At 45.9% G+C, this 19,278-nt stretch overlaps 1 protein-coding gene across 2 annotated transcripts; it reads right to left on the bottom strand.

The window, feature by feature from the left end:
- Positions 1-1,724: 1,724 nt before the first annotated feature.
- lats2 (large tumor suppressor kinase 2) lies at positions 1,725-17,775 on the bottom strand. Of its 2 annotated transcripts, none has more exons than XM_079277301.1 (9): positions 17,616-17,775; positions 13,198-13,821; positions 8,207-8,339; positions 6,461-7,941; positions 5,199-5,426; positions 4,257-4,611; positions 3,831-4,013; positions 2,829-2,935; positions 1,725-2,690 (listed from the first exon to the last, which is right to left on the bottom strand). In XM_079277301.1, the coding sequence occupies exons 2-9, from the start codon at positions 13,570-13,572 to the stop codon at positions 2,157-2,159; spliced, it is 3,396 nt and encodes a 1,131-aa protein (XP_079133427.1). In that variant the 5' UTR covers positions 13,573-13,821; positions 17,616-17,775; the 3' UTR covers positions 1,725-2,156. The 2 variants fall into 2 exon arrangements, with proteins under 2 accessions (XP_079133427.1, XP_079133428.1); XM_079277302.1 differs by having other exon boundaries at positions 17,621-17,775.
- Positions 17,776-19,278: the final 1,503 nt, after the last annotated feature.

Genomic DNA, 19,278 nt, shown 5'->3' with positions numbered 1-19,278 from the left:
GAACTTGACTAGAATAAGATGGTTGTTGGTGTAAACAAAGCCGGTGTGGATGTGGAACAACTTCCTCAGATAAATATTAAAAACAGCTAAAAGAGGTCTGTAGATGATGAAAACAAGATTTTAAGATGTTGCTGCTCGCTTTAGAACAAAAGGCACATTTACAGAAAAACAAACTCAATACATTGTCAGGCAAAATAAAATAAAAAAATATTCTGTAACAAATCAGATCCTCACGTTTCTCCGTCTGCATCAGAGAATCACTTTAAACTCAGAATACTGTTGGAACAGTTTGGTGTTCAGTTATTGATTGTCAATAAGCAACAAGGTGACAAACGTGACACAACACTCAAACATGTGGTCATTTGGGATAAATAAAGACAATGCACCACACAATAACCCTTTGTTCAACCATTTTACAATAGAGAAAGACCTTCCTTCTATTTCCTCCTCTTCCTCTCCAGCGTCCAGGACCAGCCCGGCCCGCAGGAGGTGAAGAGTCTCAACCATCCATGCTCTACCACTGATCATCTTCATCATCATCCTCCTCACCATCATCCTCACCATGGTCTCCTTAAAGGCACATTACTTTCAACGCCCAACACACTCACAAAGAAACACGTTTAAGCCACAACAAAAGGAAAAACAGGGAATATAATGACAATAATGTAAATAATATTAACCACAATAATAAGCAGCATGTTGTAACTGGAAAAAAAAAGAATATATATATATATATATATATATATATATATATATAAATAAACCAATATATTTGTACATTTCAGTACGAAAAAAAACCACGTTCAAAACAAGATATTAAGTGTTTATAAAACTATATTTAATGTATATTTTTTTTGTATTGCACGTAGTCAAACTATCACAAGAACTTTTGTCATGACTGCCTCCAGACGATGAAGACGAGGCCGCTTCAGTTACAACTCATCTTTGCAAAATAGCTGTAAAATTGTGCATCTTGGTGTGTGTGTGTGTGTGTGTGTGTGTGTGTGTGTGTGTTGGAGCTTTGATTCTCAGTCAGAAACCAACTCAGCACCATCCGACCCGACGGGGTTCTGGTTCCTCTTTACTCATCTTATTAAATAAGGTTTCGCTCCGTTCGTCGGTTCTCTTCTTAAAAACAAAATGAGTTCTCAAGAAGTAGAACTTCAACGTAAGAACATTTATTTTCTTGCTTTCTTGATGCAATTGTTCCTGTGATTGATAATGGGAGATTCAGCGCATGTCGGGCTCAATAAACACTACTTTGATCCCAATAAAAACAGAATCAAGAGCCTCACCCGGACTCCTTTTTGTAGGATTTGAAATGGTTATAATAAAGGATCAGTAACAGGAAGCGTTTTATAAAACAAGGTTTTTAATCTGCTGCTTCTCTTCATTTCGAACCTTTCTTGTATTATTGCCTTTTAAGCACATGTTAGTGTATTTAATCGTGACTTCCTGTATTGAGGCTGATCTTGAGCAGAATATTTGTAACAGCGACGAGGTTCCACTGAATAGTCGGCACAAAATGAGGCAGCTGAGGATATAAAAAGGTTCTTTTGATTATTTTTGGTTTTTATGCTGCCAAAACAAAGCGACGCGTTCTCTCTCACGCCACAAAGAACTATTCCTCAGGAGAATTTGTTCGTCGAGCAAACTTCTTGAAACATGGACGCTGAAATTTAACCTGCAGAGACGCCCCCCCCCCCCCCCCCCCCAAACCCTGTATGACTGAATACGTGAGTGTGTGTGCACGTGCATGCAAAGTGTCTTTGTAGCTTATTTTTGCAGCAGCCGTGAAAAGAGGCGTGTCGCTCGTTCAGTCTCCTCCTCTTCCTGCGGAATCCACGAGTGAAATCGAGTTCCACTCCGGTCAGAAGATCAGTGCTCCAGTCGTCCGTTTAAGACACGAAGGTTCGGAAAAGGAATGGGACCAGACAACAATCTTACGTTCCCAACAAATACTCCTTCAACCGGAACGGTTTGGCTCTTCTTCACCCTCGTCTGCAGTCAGTCTCACACAGAACGTGGTCTCTTGGTCCCGGATCAGAGGAGGTTTGTGGACGCGCTATAGATTCCACAAAGGGGGAGGGGGGGCAACGTTCATCAGTCCAACTCAAGAACACCTGTGATAGTCGCACGCCGCTCAGTCTGCGGCTCTACACGTACACCGGCTCACACCCCTCCCCCTGCTCGCCCTCCTCCTCTTCATCGTCGTCATCCTCTTCTTCTTCTTCGTCATCGTGTTCCCCGTCCACCTGGTCCGGGCCGGCGCTGGCCTCGAGCGGTTTCGGGTAGCGGAAGGGGCATCCGTTGTCGTCGAAGAACCTGCGGAAGGTGAACTCGTAGAAGGCGTGCTCCGGGTGCTTCCCGTGCGGTGAGCAGAGCGTGTCCAGCGCCCGGGTGCTGTCGCCGCTGTCGCTCCAGGCCCCGGGGACGCCCTCATCCTCCACGGGGTCGAAGTTGGACGTGTCCATCGGGTGGGTGATCTTGGGCCGGTAGGGCGCCGGCTGCTGCCGCAGGTTGCTGGAGAAGTCCACCTGGGCGAAGAACGGGTGGGCCTTGATCTCGCCGGCGCCGTTGGCTCCCAGGCGGTCCTCCGCGGAGCAGCAGAGACGGCCAATGATGTCGACGGCCTCGGGGCTCAGTTTGACCTGAGCGGGAACCTGCAGCGTGCTCTCCCAGTTAATGACCTGCAGACACACAAAGAGGTCACCACAGCTCACCGACTGTTCTCAGGTCAGTCTTAAAGAAACATGTCACAATCATACAAACAGGCAAAGTATCCATCATTCTAAATCAAAGCAGGCATGTCGTTCTTCTTCACTGACCTTAATCTGAGTCTCGGTGGGCGTGGAGGCCAGGAAGGGCGGCTGTCCCACCAGCATCTCAAACAGGATCACTCCAACGCTCCACCAGTCACACAGCTGGGTGTAACCTGCACAACAACACACCAGTCAGCACAAATCCTCCATCATGAGCACTTGCATAGAATGAAACAGAAGACAAAAACCCGGCATACAGTTTCTACTGTTCTCTCAAATTAAAGCTCCCCGTCTGCTCTTAAACATTAAAGTTAATGTCTTATTTTTAATTTACAACAAATGAGTGCAAATATTGATGAACTCTACTGCACGAGTACTGCAGGGTAGAAGTTGTTACACTGATGTCTGATTCACAAGAACATAACTTTCACAGAATCTTTCTTACTCTAATGTAATAAAGCAGTTATTCTCACACAGTGCTGGCTTCAGGGCGCCATCTAGTGGAGGCAGACTGCCAAATGCTTCAATTAAACCTCAACCATATAGATGGATCAGGGTAAGCAGAGTATTTTATTTATATACAGTGGTGTGTACAGTGTTTTAAAACATATTTACAGCCCAGTTTATTTTTTCTATTTTTTTTAACAACCAGAAGTTACAAATGGAGAGAACCCCGGGTATTCAGGATAATATTAAACTGAACTAAATGCCTAAAATAAAAATAAAAAACGAGTAAACCTTTTTTTTTAACCTTGTTTGCTTAACTTTAAAATTCAAAATTTCAAAGTAAAGAAACTTGGCTAAATCAAACAAACCACTATGTACCACAATGTCTGAAATGATCAGGTGGCAAATGCAAAGAAAAACCACGAAATCAGTTCCTGTCTCAACAGTAAACCTTTCACAGAACATTGAAATCCTGCAGGTCCATCTTCTAGCTTCATCTCCGCGCTCTGATACCAACAGGAGCGAATAAAAGCAGCGACACTGTGAAACCGGCTCCCGATTGGCTGCCTTCGAGTCTAAACTCCAGCCGACAGACACCGTCTCGGCTGAATCTCGCCCCACCTTTGCGCAGCAGCACCTCGGGTGCGATGTAGTTGGGCGTTCCCACCAGAGAGTGAGCGAGGCAGCGCTGGTGCTGCCGGTTGGCGCTCTGCTCCAGCGACATCAGCCGGTCGCCGCAGCGACAGTTGGACACGTCGTCCCAGAAGTCACTGGGCTCCATGCTGTCCTGTCTCACGTGGCTCCCTGGAGGCAGAAGAAGAGGGGGACAATGTCAGGAAGAAACACACGTCTGGGTGAGCTGGACGGGAAGAAAAGGTCTCCAGAAGCACCCGACACCTTTCTGATTGAGAACACACAGCCTCTCTCTTTCATAGTGTCTGAAACATGACTCTCCAGTCGAGATAAATGAGTAAGAAGTAGGTACAACTGTGATGGAAGAGAATATTACATGTTATACCTTCTCAGATATTGATCAAACCGCCTCACCCTTCTGGTAGTACTTGGAGTTGTGCGTCCAGCGGAAGCCCGTGCACAGGCCGAAGTCCGTCAGCTTGATGTGTCCGTCCAGGTCGATGAGGATGTTGTCGGGCTTGATGTCGCGGTGGATGAAGCCCATCTTGTGGACGCTCTCGATGGCCAGCGTCAGCTCCGCCACGTAGAAGCGCGCCAGAGGCTCGGGGAAGACGCCCATCCGGATGAGCAGGCTCATCATGTCTCCGCCGGGGATGTAGTCCATGACGAAGTAGAGGCTGTCGCGGTCCTGGAAGGAGTAGTAGAGACGCACCACCCACTCGTTGTCGGCCTCCGCCAGGATGTCGCGCTCCGCTTTCACGTGGGCCACCTGCACCAGACCGAGTGCAACGTTTAATACGAATACAATGTAACGATGTATTTGTTTTAAACCGTTCTGTGCAAGACGTTCCGTTCAGGAATTCTGGAGCGCAAGTTTCACCTGCAGAGTTTTGGCAGCACACTAGTGGTCAGCTGTAGCACACTAGTGGTCAGCTGTAGCACACTAGTAGGTTTAGCCCGGTTAACTAGACGCTGACAGTTTAACCCGTTCATCCGTGGATACACTCCAAACATTTACCGTGACCCTAAAACCGAGGTACGTACCGTACTGTGACCTAAAAACAGAAGAACGTCCCAAACTGTGAACCAGAAATTTAAATATGTGCTGAAACTCGACCCAAAAACCGAGGTAGGTACCGAACCATGACCCAAAAAGGGTCTGACGCGCGTACCTCAAAAACGAGGTACATAACATACCGCGACCCAAAGATTCAGGTACTTGCCGAACCGTGACCCTAAAACCGAGGTACTGAACCATGAACACATCTACACCCCTAGAACACACATGGTAAAAAGGTGCAGTTCTCTATGTAACTGGGACAAACTTCTTCACGCGTGACCCGTGAACGAGCTCACCTGGTTGCGGTTGAGGACGTCCTTCTTGCGCAGTGTTTTCATGGCATAAAGAGCTCCCAGGTCCACTTTACGCGTGAGACACACTTCACCGAAGGCCCCGATGCCCAACGTCTTGATCTTGACAAACATGGACTTGTCCATCTTGGCTCGGCGTAGCCGGTTGTAGTTGGACTCCTTCTGGTTCAGCATCTTCCTCATCTGCTCCTGCTCTGCTTCAGACAGGCCGGCCTGGGACAGAACACAAGTATGTGACCCTGAGCGTCGCTGTCAGTTTGAACTGTTCCTGTTACAGAACTATCCGCGGCGCTTTCTCTAAAGAAAGCCTTTCGACCACTTTAAAGCAGGTCAAAGGGCAGAAGCCAAAGTCACGACTCGGGAGAATTAAACACAAGAGTCCGTGTCTCAGACTGAAGTCCTGAGGGAGAATCCTCCGGATGACAACCTCTTGGACATCACATGTAAGCAGCGTTTCAGGTTTCAGCCCACTAAATTCACATTACGAATACATTACTGACCGTTCACAAAGTACGTCGGTGAGTTTTCTTTATCGATCGTCAACTTAAAGACAGATATTGGCTTTCAATGCGCTGCGAAGGTCAACGTCCAGAGACCCAAAGTTAAGAATAATCTTCACAGTGAACAATTTCCTGCATTTTCATCATTTCATTTATAGAATGTTGATTGAGCTGCTTTAATTAAAATAGTCACTAAGTATTTGTTTTCTACTGTCGTTGAGCAACCACTGGGTCGAGACCTACAAGAGGGTCACAGGAGAGGTTTATTCGGGTCGCCAAATAAATGAGTAGAATTAGTCTTTAATTTAACATTTATATCTGCAGTACACGTTTGAGCCACATGAGGGAGCCTGGATGTTCTGATCACATAACATTTAATCTGATAAGAAAGGCTACATTCTGTTGGTTTTAAATTTAAATAATGAGATAGTCTGTTAATGTTTAGATTTCACTGAAATATACTGAAACAAACCCAAACTGACGTACATCTCGACCCACAAACACGATTTACATGAACATCAAGTCTCCACATCTTGTGGAATATCATCTCTGGACATAATTGCACATTAGAGATGCGACGATTGATTGATTGATTGTCTGCTATTGGTTTGAGTCATTTCTTAACAAACATATTTTTTCTTTCTTCCTCTGTGACAAAAGTTATTTGAGGACATGCAGGGCATCAAAACACAGAGGTTACGTTCATTAATGAAGACACTTGAGACTCAAACATCAGCGTCGTCTCACCTTGGACATCTCTTGCTCCAGCTGAAGCCTGCGGTTCAGTTTCTGCTGGTGAGTCTTCATCACGTTCTCTATGTGCTGCTCCATGTAGAACTTGAAAGCGAAGGGCGAGTAGGTCTTGATGCGCGACTCCCTCTTCTCCTCGTCTCGTCCGTTCTTCCTCACGGGAACGGGCGATGTCTGGATCTGCTTCTTGTCCTTCACCGTCTTCTCTCCTTTGCCCGTCTTCGTCTTCTCCTTCACCTGCTGGCTCTCCTCGGCCTTTGCGCTCCCGCCGCTGCTTCTGGCCGCTGAGCCGAGATCCTGGGCTCCGCACACGACCCCGGCTCCTTCCTCCACGAGCAGGTTTTTGGGGTAAGGCGGCGGCGGGCAGCGCTGCTCCTGCGCCGGCTCATGGGAGTAGGTCTCCTCCGGCATGTAGGCCAGAGGCTCCGTGCCGTCCTGGGCCTGAGCCGCCATCCAGCTGGGGTGACACGGCCCCACGGCCGTCTTGGGCTCCGGCCTCATCACGCGGATGCTCTTGACCGGCTGTTGGATGGGCGGGGACGTCACGGCCGTGATGGTGTTCGGAGGGCCCAGGGAGGGGTCCTGTTTACCAGCTGTGGGCGGCGGAGCAGCCATCACAGGCCGGACGCCACTGGGCCCCGCGGAGCGACTGTTGAAGGAGTTGGTTCTGCTGGGCACACGCACCTCTCCCCTGAAGGGGCCCTGAGGTTGCCTGGCTTGAGGCGCCCCTTCGGCTCCCGGAGGCCCTGCCCAGTGGAGCTCGTACAGGTCCAGGTTGAGGCTGGCCCTGGAGGGCGTCATCAAGCCCTGCGGCATGTCGGAGAAGTCGCCCGGAGAGCGGGACATCATGTGGACCTGGTGGGAGGTGGGGCTGGCCTGGCGCGGGTGGGAGTGAGGCGGCAGGTACAGGTTAGCCGGGTACCCTCCTCCTCCAGGAACGCTCTGGCCCATGGGCGGCGCCATCTTGTTCTGAAAGGAGGCGGTCCTCTTGACTCCGTAGCCGGCCGGCTCCATCATGTGCGGCCGGGCGTGGCCGTAGTCGTAGTGGGGGCCTGGGACGGGGCCCCCTGGTGGCTGAGGCTGGAGCTGCTGCAGCGGCTGGCCGGGGACGGTGTAGCTCATCATGGGTCCGTGCTGCTCCATAGAAGGGTAGCCCTTCTGCTGGGCCCCCGGCGGGTACATGGCGTTGGCCGGGTTGCTCTGGGCAGCCATCACCGGCGGATAGGCGCCCATGCTGGGGGGCCGACCCATCGGGTTTCCCATGGCCGGGCCCTGCACCGCACCAGACGGAGGCATCATGTAGTTCATCACGGGGGGAGCGCTCATGTAAGGTCTGGGAATCTCCCCCTCGGGGCCGTATCCACCGGGCCCCTCGTACATGGGAGCCCCCATCTGGTGGTACTGAGGCATCACACCTGCCTCACCTGGAGCCTCCAACGGGGGCCGGTGGTCCATCGGGTTTGGCATGACCACTTTTCCTAAAAAACAAGGAACAACATCTTAAAAGAGTAATTGTGTAGTACTGTCCATGTATTCCTTGTTTCAGGTGTTGTACTTTATCTACAGCTGCTTCACTCACATGTAGCATTACTATCGTTTATGAATTAATGCAGGTGTATGAACCAATATCCTCTTTGCACTCTTTGTGTGTTTTTTAAATACATCTATCTTCTGCTGCAACAAGTAGCTGGACCAATAAGCACATGAAGTAAATATGAACAGTGCAGAGAAAGTGTTTCATACCTGGTGAAGTCTGCTTGATGACGCGGACAATGAGCTCATTGCGCGGGTCGAGGTAACCCATTTTACTGATGTACTCTAGAGCCGCTTCAATGTTTCTACTTCCTGTCTGCTTCAGCGCCCGCACCGCCATCTCCTGAGAAACAAAACAGTCACAGTACCTTACTAGAACAACTCCTTATTTACATTTAACAAATGAAGCCATGACTTTGAATTTCTTCGTGTCTAAACACAAGAACTCATAGAAATAAAAGTACAATCAAAATATTCTTTTAAGAAACAGTTCAGTCTCTTCAGAGTCTTCAAAGAGGGCATAGACAGCGTCTTTCCCATCTAACGACAAGGTGAAGTGGTGTAGATATTATACATATTATACACAACAGATACTGATGAAAGTATCTCATAAAACCCACAAAGTTAATGGAGTGGACAAGCAGCTTCCACAACTTCCCTTTAAGATCTCTGCTGATTGAGTTCTCCTCATTCTTCACGTAAAACTCTGTATTGTTGAATTACTTGCCTCCTCCATCACACACACACACACACACACACACACTCACACTCACACACACACACACACACACACACACACACACACACACACACACACACACACACACACACACACACACACACACACACACACACACACACACACACACACACACACACACACACACACACCATGCTTTGGCTCCAACAGGTGGCTCGCTGTAGAGGCCCTCAGCTATCTAGGTCATCTATGTGAGAAATGTCGGTTGGTCGGCTGCTGTGAAATGCACGCCGGAGACGAAGCGGCAAAAATGTGAGGGAGGAGAATGCGGAGCATTCCTTTAACGACGCCGATCGGTCCTCTTCTTGTGTTCATTTAACCGAAACGCTCCTCACTCAGGCCGAGACGCCTCCTCAGTTATTATCACATCGTCGTTCACAGTTGTGTTCTTTACGCCACGAGCTCATTCCTCGAGTAACTTTAGGATAATCATCATCACAAGCAATCTTCAGTATCTTATAGGTGTTCTCTCGTTCGCTCACACACACACACATAAGTACTGCTGCTTGGCGTCAGAGTCCATGTGAGCGAAGCCTCCGAGCACCAGAGCTTTCATCAGAGACCTCTGGACGGAGCTGGACAGCAGGTGGAGCGGCGGGCTGCGGCTGGCGAACTGTTTGGCTAAATTCCACCAGCTCTCACACTGAACCACGACGTTCGCCCTGGAGGAGGAGGAGGAGCTTCTGTATATTATAAGAACTTAACTTCATCAATCAGAACGTATTACAAAGCACTTTTTAATGACTTCAGATCAAGTATCTTAATACTTCATAACTGGTGGGCACTCACATGTTTTGCAAGGATCATTGAGTATTATTATAATACGTTATAATCTTTTTATAATGCAACATGAAAAACAAGCAGATGTTGAACTGGTTGCATTACAGGAAACGTAGGATGGAGCATCAAGAACAACTCTATAGAACCAGACCATCTCCTCTCTGATGGTCTCTGTACTGATGGAGGTCTGAGAGAGGACCAGGACTACACTGAGACTGGTTCATAGAGGATCAGGACTACACTGAGACTGGTTCATAGAGGACCAGGACTACACTGAGACTGGTTCATATAGAGGATCAGGACTACACTGAGACTGGTTCATAGAGGACCAGGACTACACTGAGACTGGTTCATAGAGGACCAGGACTACACTGAGACGACTGGTTCATAGAGGATCAGGACTACACTGAGACTGGTTCATATAGAGCAGCGGTTCCCAAACATTTTAGGCCGCGCACCCCCTTCTACATCCCGACTGGGTTCGCGCACCCCCCCCCCCCCCCCCCTTAATAAAAAAAAAAAAAAAAGAAGCAACAGAGCCTTTTAAGCCTTCATAGCCGCATAAGAATCGGACCAATGAGAGAACAGTTTGCTCGCGCGTGGCATTTGTTTACAAGATTTAGTCCGCTGTTAAATGTTGCAGTGTGAACACAAACCGAACAAAGGAGCAACTGCAACAAAGCAAACGAACTGAAGGTGTGAAAACGCCCTGAAACACTGCAACAAAGTTTCAATAACTTTCAGTGACACAAGGCGTCACTTTTAAAGAGCAATCAGGATGTGAGGACACACGCACAGGCTCAGAGGCAGATTATCACATTTAATTTACAATTAATGAGCGACTAATGTAGCCAGGATGTCTTCGGACAAAGCATCGATGCGGCGCGACACAGTGTTGTTGGACACCGGGATCATGTCCAACTTTTTTGCTTCTTTCTCCCCAATCATACATTCCACCATCTCTCTGGCAGCTGGCAAGCACACATCTTCGGCGATTGTGTGCGGTAGCCCCTTTCTCGCTGTTCTGTAACCAGATATGAAGCCCGTAGTGCGTCATTTATAGACCAACACATGAATGAGACTGCAGTTGTTTTGGCTGTTTTGTAACTCCTCCAATTTCGATATAAACAATGTAAGGGGCTTTTGACTTGCACTGGCATGCTTGGTGTTCAGGTGGCGACGTAAATAAGAGCTTCAGACTGTTAGCCAGAACCTCACTGCACACCACGCACTGTGGCTTTGGGCAATCTGCGTTGCCAATCCAAGTGAAGCCCAGACACAGATACTTTTCATCATATTTCCTCTTTTTTTTCCCAGTCTGATGCTCACTCTAGTTTCCTCTTTTTCACCTTGACTCCGCGATGGGCCGATGTGCTCCCCATTTGTCTGTGCTGCACCTCTCCGTTCCCCTCGCCTCCGATTCCTCTCTCTCTCTCTGTCCCTCTCCTCTTTTACGACTGATAGCTTCAGATGTCCCACCTGACAGTTTTTAAATTAAAATTACATTTTTTTCTAATATTTAATATTATTACACCATCAGACCGCCATTACACTTTTCCTCTCGCGCACCCCCTAGAGGCAGCTCGCGCACCCCCAGGGGTGCGCGCACCCCACTTTGGGAATCCCTGATATAGAGGATCAGGACTACACTGAGACTGGTTCATATAGAGGATCAGGACTACACTGAGACTGGTTCATAGAGGACCAGGACTACACTGAGACCGGTTCATAGAGGACCAGGACTACACTGAGACCGGTTCATAGAGGATCAGGACTACACTGAGACTGGTTCATATAGAGCAGGGATGTCAAACATACGGCCTCTTTGACCCAAATCTGAAACTCACTCCAGCATGAGAAAATCAAACTCATATGAAGGATGTCTTTGCATTGTTTCCACACAGAGAAACTCCTCCTCCTCCTCCTCCTCCTCCTCCTCCTCCTCCTCCTCCTCCTCCTCCTCCTCCTCCTCCTCCTCCTCCTCCTCCTCCTCCTCCTCCTCCTCCTCCTCCTCCTCCTCCTCCTCCTCCTCCTCCTCCTCCTCCTCCTCCTCCTCCTCCTCCTCCTCCTCCTCCTCCTCCTCCTCCTCCTCCTCCTCCTCCTCCTCCTCCTCCTCCTCCTCCTCCTCCTCCTCCTCCTCCTCCTCCTCCTCCTCCTCCTCCTCCTCCTCCTCCTCCAGTGATCAGAGGAAAGCACAGGATCCTTCCTCATCGTTACAGAAACGTGTCCTGTACGTACAGTAAGAGGCCTGTGACTTTAGGTCTGGATGCACCCCTCCTTCCCTTCCTTCCTTCCCTTCGTTTCCTCCCACCACACCCTCGCTCCCCGCCTCCAAAACATTTCCTCCCTTTAAAGAAGCCAAAGAAAGAAAGAGGTCGTTATGTAACGAGCAGCATTGCTCTGTGATTTGCAGCCGGAGAAGACTGAGAGGAGGATTCTGTTTGAAAATCAATAAGATATTCAGTTTGGTGGCCTGAAGCCTGAGGCTAAGGATCACGTGTGTGTACAGGTGATGAGAGAAGAGTCAAGAGGTGTGTATTCAACACTTTAACATCAGAGGACAGATATATATATATATATATATATATTATTATTCTGATGTCGTGTAAAGTATTGGATTCTTTGATATTTACCGGTTTCATGGAACAAATCGACGGAGAACCAGAGGAGGAGGACAGGCGACATGTTGGGTGGTGACTCGCCTGCAGCAGGAGGAACTGTTCCACCCTGCTGACCATTGAATGTTCACTTCCTGTCTGCAGCGACTCGCTCCGCTCCGGTCCATTCATCACAAACGGTGGAAGCAATGGAGGCCGACCGGCCGTCTGAGTTTCTTCTGTCGTCTTTGACGGATGTTTGAAATGTACCGGAGGCGCTTCGGTGTCTAAAATGAACCTGTAGGGAGGATTTATCCTAAAGTGCTGAAGCAGAGTATCCTCATTCATCTCCTTTTTTAAGTATGACTACTGATATCTAATGGAGGAGGTGTTCAGTTCAAACTTGTTTAGAAAGTCGTTTTTATTTACGTCCGAATAAACAAACAAACAAAAATCGGATGGTTTTTTGGGTCATGCATCAAAGCCGTTTCACAGTGTGAAGAACATGCAAAACGCAACCGAAGCTGTAAATATGGGAGAAGAATAAAACAGGTTTTGTATGTAAAACGTTGTGGCTGACCCCTGATTAACGGTGAGAGTAAAGGAGACTCTTAGGATAAAAAGATAAAAAATGGCGAACTCATCAAAACTTCAGAAAGTGTTTTTATCAGTGAATATTTGTGACAGTCGTGTCTGAAAAATTCAGAGCTGCACGACCAAACCCCAGAGCCTTTTGCACACGACACGCAGGCCGGGATCCTGTAGTTCTCTGGCGCGTTTACGTCCCGACGACTTCACAACGACGCGTGTAAACTGAGCTTCATCGTCCCGTCCTGAGCACCAGGATGTACGATGGATGCTGCACTTTACCGAAACTGTTTTTACCGAACGTACCCTGAACATGTCGGAGGATTAAAAAGCCTCACGTGAGGAAATAGTTCTTTATGATGCATTTAATACCAGGCTTCTTTCTTCACGAGGCTTTTCTAAAGGAACCGAACCGATAAGCAGAACCAAAAGGAGTACAAGCACACACACACACACACACACACACACTCTCTCACCTGGTCACAGCCGGCGTTGACCAGCTCCTGCAGCATCTGCCGGTTCACCTCCCCGGCGCCGGGCTGGTGTCCCGACCCGGAGGAAGGGCCCGACTCGTTGGCGAAGGGCATGAGGGACCTGCGGATTTCCCGCAGTGCATTCTGGTAGTTGTTGAACTTCTGCGGGGGCCGGGGCTGCTGCTGCTGCCGGCTGGCGGCGTCCTTCCCGCTCTTACAGTCGGCGCCTCTGCCGCCGCCATCGGTCCGGGAGCTGCCCCCCCCGTGCAGGGCCTGGCTCACCAGCTTGGCCGGCTGCTTCAGCCCCTCCTTGATCTCCTGGAGCCTCTGGCGGGTGTTGCCCACGTACGGGGCTGCTGGGAAAGTCTTGGGCCTCATGGCCTCAGTGCTCCTCTCGAGGGGAAACACAAAGATCCTCTTCTAGCTGCTAACCCTAAACAGTGAAGCTTCCTCCGAGTCGCTCTTTGTGATTCCTGATGATGATGATGATGATGAAGGTAAAGGTGCGGTACTACAGGTGTTCCATGTTGTGTCTTTTCAAGGCTCTGGTTCCAGCTTATTCCAGGAGATGCAGCCGGTCACGAGGGCCCCGCGGAGCCAAACCATGATGCTGCCGGTCGTCACCGCCTGTGGCGGAAGAGAAGGAGTCAGAGCACGGATAAGACGGCTGACATGTATAAGGTTCATGTCATATTTTGGGTTTTTAATCATAAAAAGTAAGCGCAGGACAGTTCACATGAGGGATGGGAATCTCTTTGTACCTCACGACTCGATTCAGACGGCTACGATGGGATTATGAAAATGATAATCGATGCATCAAAAACATATATATACGTAATTAAGTTTACTCATGTGACTATCTGCTATTTTGAAAACATATATGCATATTTGTTGTTTAAAAAAAACAGATGAATCTACTTCCATTATCTTGAGAACCAACAAGAAAAGAAATACAAATACATCCTTGTAGTAAAAACAACGTCAGCATGTTCTGAGTCATGTGACATAACAAGCTGCTGTTATTATAAATAAATAATACAGACTTCTCTTCAAATGAATCCCTCTGGTATACTCAAACACCAAAACTCTGCTCGTGTTTAGTTTCGTGTATTATGTTGCGTTCAGGGGCAGCAGTAAGTAACGGACATCCCGGTGTCACCGACTTGTTTCAGGCGATCATAACGTTATAGAATAGAGTTTAAAACGTCCGATTATTGAGTTTTGTGCATCGAGTCATAATCGGTCATCCAGGAATCTATTTCTTGAAGAATGTAGAAGTGACCCAGGAAGGTTAAGCCTATGTTCTACACACGTAAAACAAAAGGTAGCTCACACTCCTCTGGTTGAAGACGTGACGTGACCTCAGAATAGACCAGGACATTCACGTCATAACTGTTATTCTGCACGAAAGACATGTTCTCGTTCTCTCTACTTCTACTCGTGGTTGTTCCGGCCCAAAAACGGGATTTCTCCGACAAACCAAGTTGTAAAAACTGTGACTTGATGGGTCATAACATGAAGCTTTTAAATGGGAATTTAAAGTGAGCACTTTGGTCTGCTGTAATGCCAAAGATCGGAATTTTTTTTATTACAATGAACACTGGTTTGGTTATTTTATGTGGTTTTGCACTAATTTACCAAGTTACAAATAAATTCTTATCATTAACAAATCCCGACCATATCACGGCCGTCACACCAAAGCAGCCATAAGAAGCCCTTGAACCCCCCCCCCCCTCTTCCTGGCAGACTTCCCTCCCTTGGGCTGTTTCTAGGAAGCACACAGCCCTCACTGTGTGTACACATCGAACCGTGCAGAGGGAAACGTCTTGTTTTAAGTTGTTGGTGGGTGGTGTTGCCCCGTCTCTGGCATCTCTTGCCTCCATTCCTGCGACGCTTCGGGCGCCGTGTCCGACCAGTGAGCATTCCATTCCACAAGTAACTACAAGTCGACTCACAGCGGCAGTGAATCATGGGACGGTCCAACCAAAATAAACCAAAAAACAAACAAGATACGCGGATGATGCACCTCCTTAAAGTTTACAAGAAATAAAAACTACAACTCATACTCACAAACACACCTCCACACTTAACCCCCCAGACACATACCGGAGCCGTATCTCTACTCAACTTAACCTCTGACCCCACATGGGACCACGCTCAACCTGACAACAGGCTCAAAATATTCATAAAGACACAACAAACTTCATAAAAACACATCTTCATGTGTCACTAAGGGTCTTTAAGTCTTTCGGGTAGATTAACCTGCAAGTGGATCAAAATAGTTCCACTTGTTTTGACAACTTAACTGTAAAAAATGTGACGTTTTCAGATTCATGTGTGTATATTCTACCAAAGCTGTAAGAATTACGTCCGGTTTAAAGGCTCCAGGGCTCAATATTATGGGTTTTGTCCTTTTTGAATATGTAATAAATATGAAATATTTGTTGCATTGGTGACATTTAAATATTGCTGTTACAGTCAGAACCAGACAACGCTGCATGTACGAATAGGAGATTGTATTCCTTTATGTCATAATTAAGATAACATATAACTACATAGTATCTTGACCACTCAAAATATAAGGTTTTAGTTCTGGTGACTACTTTTAAAACTTAGTGTTGAAGTTTGTCTCGTGCTAAACTCGTCCACAAAGTTTCATAAAAATCACGACCGACGCTAGTTTTTCTGTAATCCTGCAGAGAAACAAAACAGTTCCAGTTTCCAGTTCTGTATATTTAATTATTGTTTGTTTGTTTTTCTCCGAATACGACATGGCTATAACATGGTTATATGTGAGCTCTGGTATCTTGGTAATATTTGGCAACATTTAAGGCTGTCGACCAGACATTCCAGCGTGATTCTATTTAAATGACTCTTTGGTTTAATAAACAGCGGAACTTTAAATCTCTTGTGTTTACCAGAGATGTGCTCATGAATAAATAATGAGTTCATCGTGAATGAGACTATATATATATATATATATATATATATATATATATATATATATATATATAATATATATTTTCTCTGTGTGATGTTAACAGAAGACAAATGTTAAACTAAAGTATAATCTACAAGTTAGTCTACAGTCTAAATTATTTAACACCACAGAGTTGGATTATTTGGTATTTTGTTTTATTCTATGTTCCTGGTTCTGTAAAAATATAAACACATCACACAGATTAAATAGACACAACATCTGTTAACATCTGTGTCGTCGGCTGGACTGCAACTCCACAGCCTCTGTGTAGTAATACCGTTTACAATCGTAATATATAGTGTGTACATGTGTACATATATACATATAGTCTAAATATAACAACCTGTCAGGTGAGTTCTTAACAGAACCAAACACCTGAACTAAAAAAATATTAAAGTAAAGAAATAAACTGTGTGTCAAACAGAAAGAGAGATGTAGTCGTCTTAGTAGTAGTCGTAGTAGTAGTCGTAGTAGTAGTAGTAGTACACCTGAATGGAACACATGGTTGTATCAGTGCCAAAATATGCAGGCCTTTAGGCTTTAAAAAAAACTTCATGTGTACTTACATCCTGGTATTATTTACACGTTTCAGCCCAAATACAACATGTTTCAAGTGAATAAAGTCAAGTTATTGCTGTTTATGTCTCTTTAAAGCCTGTTTAATAAACCACATGTCACCTGTGAAGTTATCAGAATAATAAACAGTTTATTGACTAAATACGTTACACATACGAGGAATTACACTTGTTGATTAGTGCCCAACAACACACAGTGTTATAGTATGAGACAATTTAAATAATAGAAAATAGGAATACTTAGAAATAAATGATGGTAAACAAACAAACAAATTAGAGTATGTTAAAACAAGCATGTTATTAAGAATTAAGTGTGTATTAATAGATAAGAGTTGTGCTGTAAGAAATGTTCCTTTTATGCAGAATCTCCACTAAAACTCTGAAATAAAAGCACATTTAAAGCAGTGTTTTAACTGTGTGGTCCCTAACATGGAGTTCTGGGGCCCTTACATTAAAAGGGGTCTTCTGCACAAACATGGCAACATCCACATTAACTGCCATTCATTTTAAATTAGTATAAAAACAGACTTCATTAGAAGTTTATTTCCACAAAAGGCTGTTTTTTAATAAAACCGTTACAAAATGGTGTCTGTGTAGTGTTTAGCCCCTGGAGGTGAGAACCGTTGGAAAACCCTGTTTCTCTTTTCGTGGGGGGTTTTAACGTCTCGTGGACTTTTCCCCCAAAACTGCCTCTGCAACACGAGAGCATTCCTCGTGCACGAAACAACGGAGCTTTATATTTTAGTCCCGTTAACCGTAAAGAAAACACCCAAAAACACACACACACACACTCACATGACGGAACTTTTTCCTCAGCAGTAAGTTCAGACCACCACTCCCCTCGACACCCCCTTAACAAGTCTCACCTCACCATGAAGAAGAAGAAGAAGAAGAAGTCAGGACCGGAGGAGTTCCAATCCCAGTTTCAAAAAGACGACTTTGTGTTCTTTAAGCCCGTTTGTCGGTTGTAGTTCGGTGAAGACGGAGGAACCGTGTGGATGTGATGAAACGAGCCTCCATTTTCTTCTTCCCTTCAGACTCTGGAGCAGAAAAAGCAGCTCACAGTTGGAACAGTCCGCTGCATTGTTCGCATTCCTCTCGGGTCACGTGACGGACCGCCGCACGTCAGCGCCGAGAAGAAGATCGTCTATTGGACCACGTGATCCACTCTGAGAAATTCATGGAAGCTGTAATATTTGTATTATTTACCGTTGGATAATGGAACAAAATGCACTGAGCCGAAGATCGTCTATTAGACAACGTGAGTCACTGTTTTAAGTTCGTGGCAGCTGTAATATATATATTTTATTATTTTTATTTTATTACGTTGGATATGGAACAAAATGCACTAAGCTAAATATCGTCTATTGGACAAGGTGAGTCACTCTTTTAAATTCGTGGTAGCTGTAATATATATATATATTTATTTTATAATTTATTTTATTTTATTTTACATAATTTATTTTTATTTCCAAGGGTTGGCAGATTTATATTATCAATAAAATAACATAAATCAAACACATAAAAAGGCTGCTGCTTCCCCTAAACTTTAATGATTCAGTCCTAGAGGCAAAAATAAAGAAACCAAACAAACAAGAAATCAAACGTTTAGGAGGTTTCACATGCGACCGTGACAATAAAGACAAACAGCAGAACGTCGTGTGAAGTGTGAGAAGATCATGGAGACATTGACCAGTTCATCTGTTTCTTTCATCTCAACCTGGGAGTTTTTAGACTGGGAGGTAAGTGCTGCTTTGTAGAAGAATCATCTCATATAAAAACCCAAATTCCTGCTGGAACATCATGGAGATTCAACCATCACTGCTTCGAACTGTTCTGAACACCTGAAAATAATCCTCTAGTTTGCTCTCAGTCTATAACAACAACGGCTTTCTTCTCCGTCCATTCGACCAACAATCAGAAATCAGAGTTCAGAGACTTCACTTCAGAAAGGAGATAAAGACTGCTCCAGAAGACCGATCGCATTAACAGTGATAACCACCAGGCTGGTCAGGACCAGCTTTACTGACTAAGGCACCAGCAATGCAGCACAACTAAAGACGAGTTCAAACAAGCGGGGGCTTGTTTTTATGATGCACTGAATAAAAACATTCTCTTTAGGTGTAAACTACATGAAAGCCCATATTTGGGTATAAAACAGCGTGCAGCCTCGTACCGTGAGCTCGTGGTCCAAAACGGTTCTAATCAATTAGAACAGAACACGCCGAACGAAGCGTCACAAACTAAATGTAAGACGTCAGTGCGTCAGTGTCTGTGAACAAAAGCAACAACATTCCTTCTGCAACGTAAATCCTTCAGTCACTTGCAGCCGGATGCTGCTTTGATCCAATATGACGGAAGCATGTAAAATATATCCATAACCCTGCTCCCCGTTACCTACGTTAGACTGTACGTTATATTATGCTTTCACGCTTAAAGCATTTTAGGCAAAACACTGAACTGGAATTTAACAAAATGTAACCTGCACAAACGTCTCTTAAAACACTCGTGTGTAAATATTGACATCAT

Source organism: Melanostigma gelatinosum (genome assembly GCF_949748355.1).
Source record: "Melanostigma gelatinosum genome assembly, chromosome: 10".
Lineage (NCBI taxonomy): Eukaryota > Metazoa > Chordata > Actinopteri > Perciformes > Zoarcidae > Melanostigma > Melanostigma gelatinosum.
Note: the sequence above shows the minus strand (reverse complement) of the source record. Positions and strands in the feature narration are given on the sequence as shown.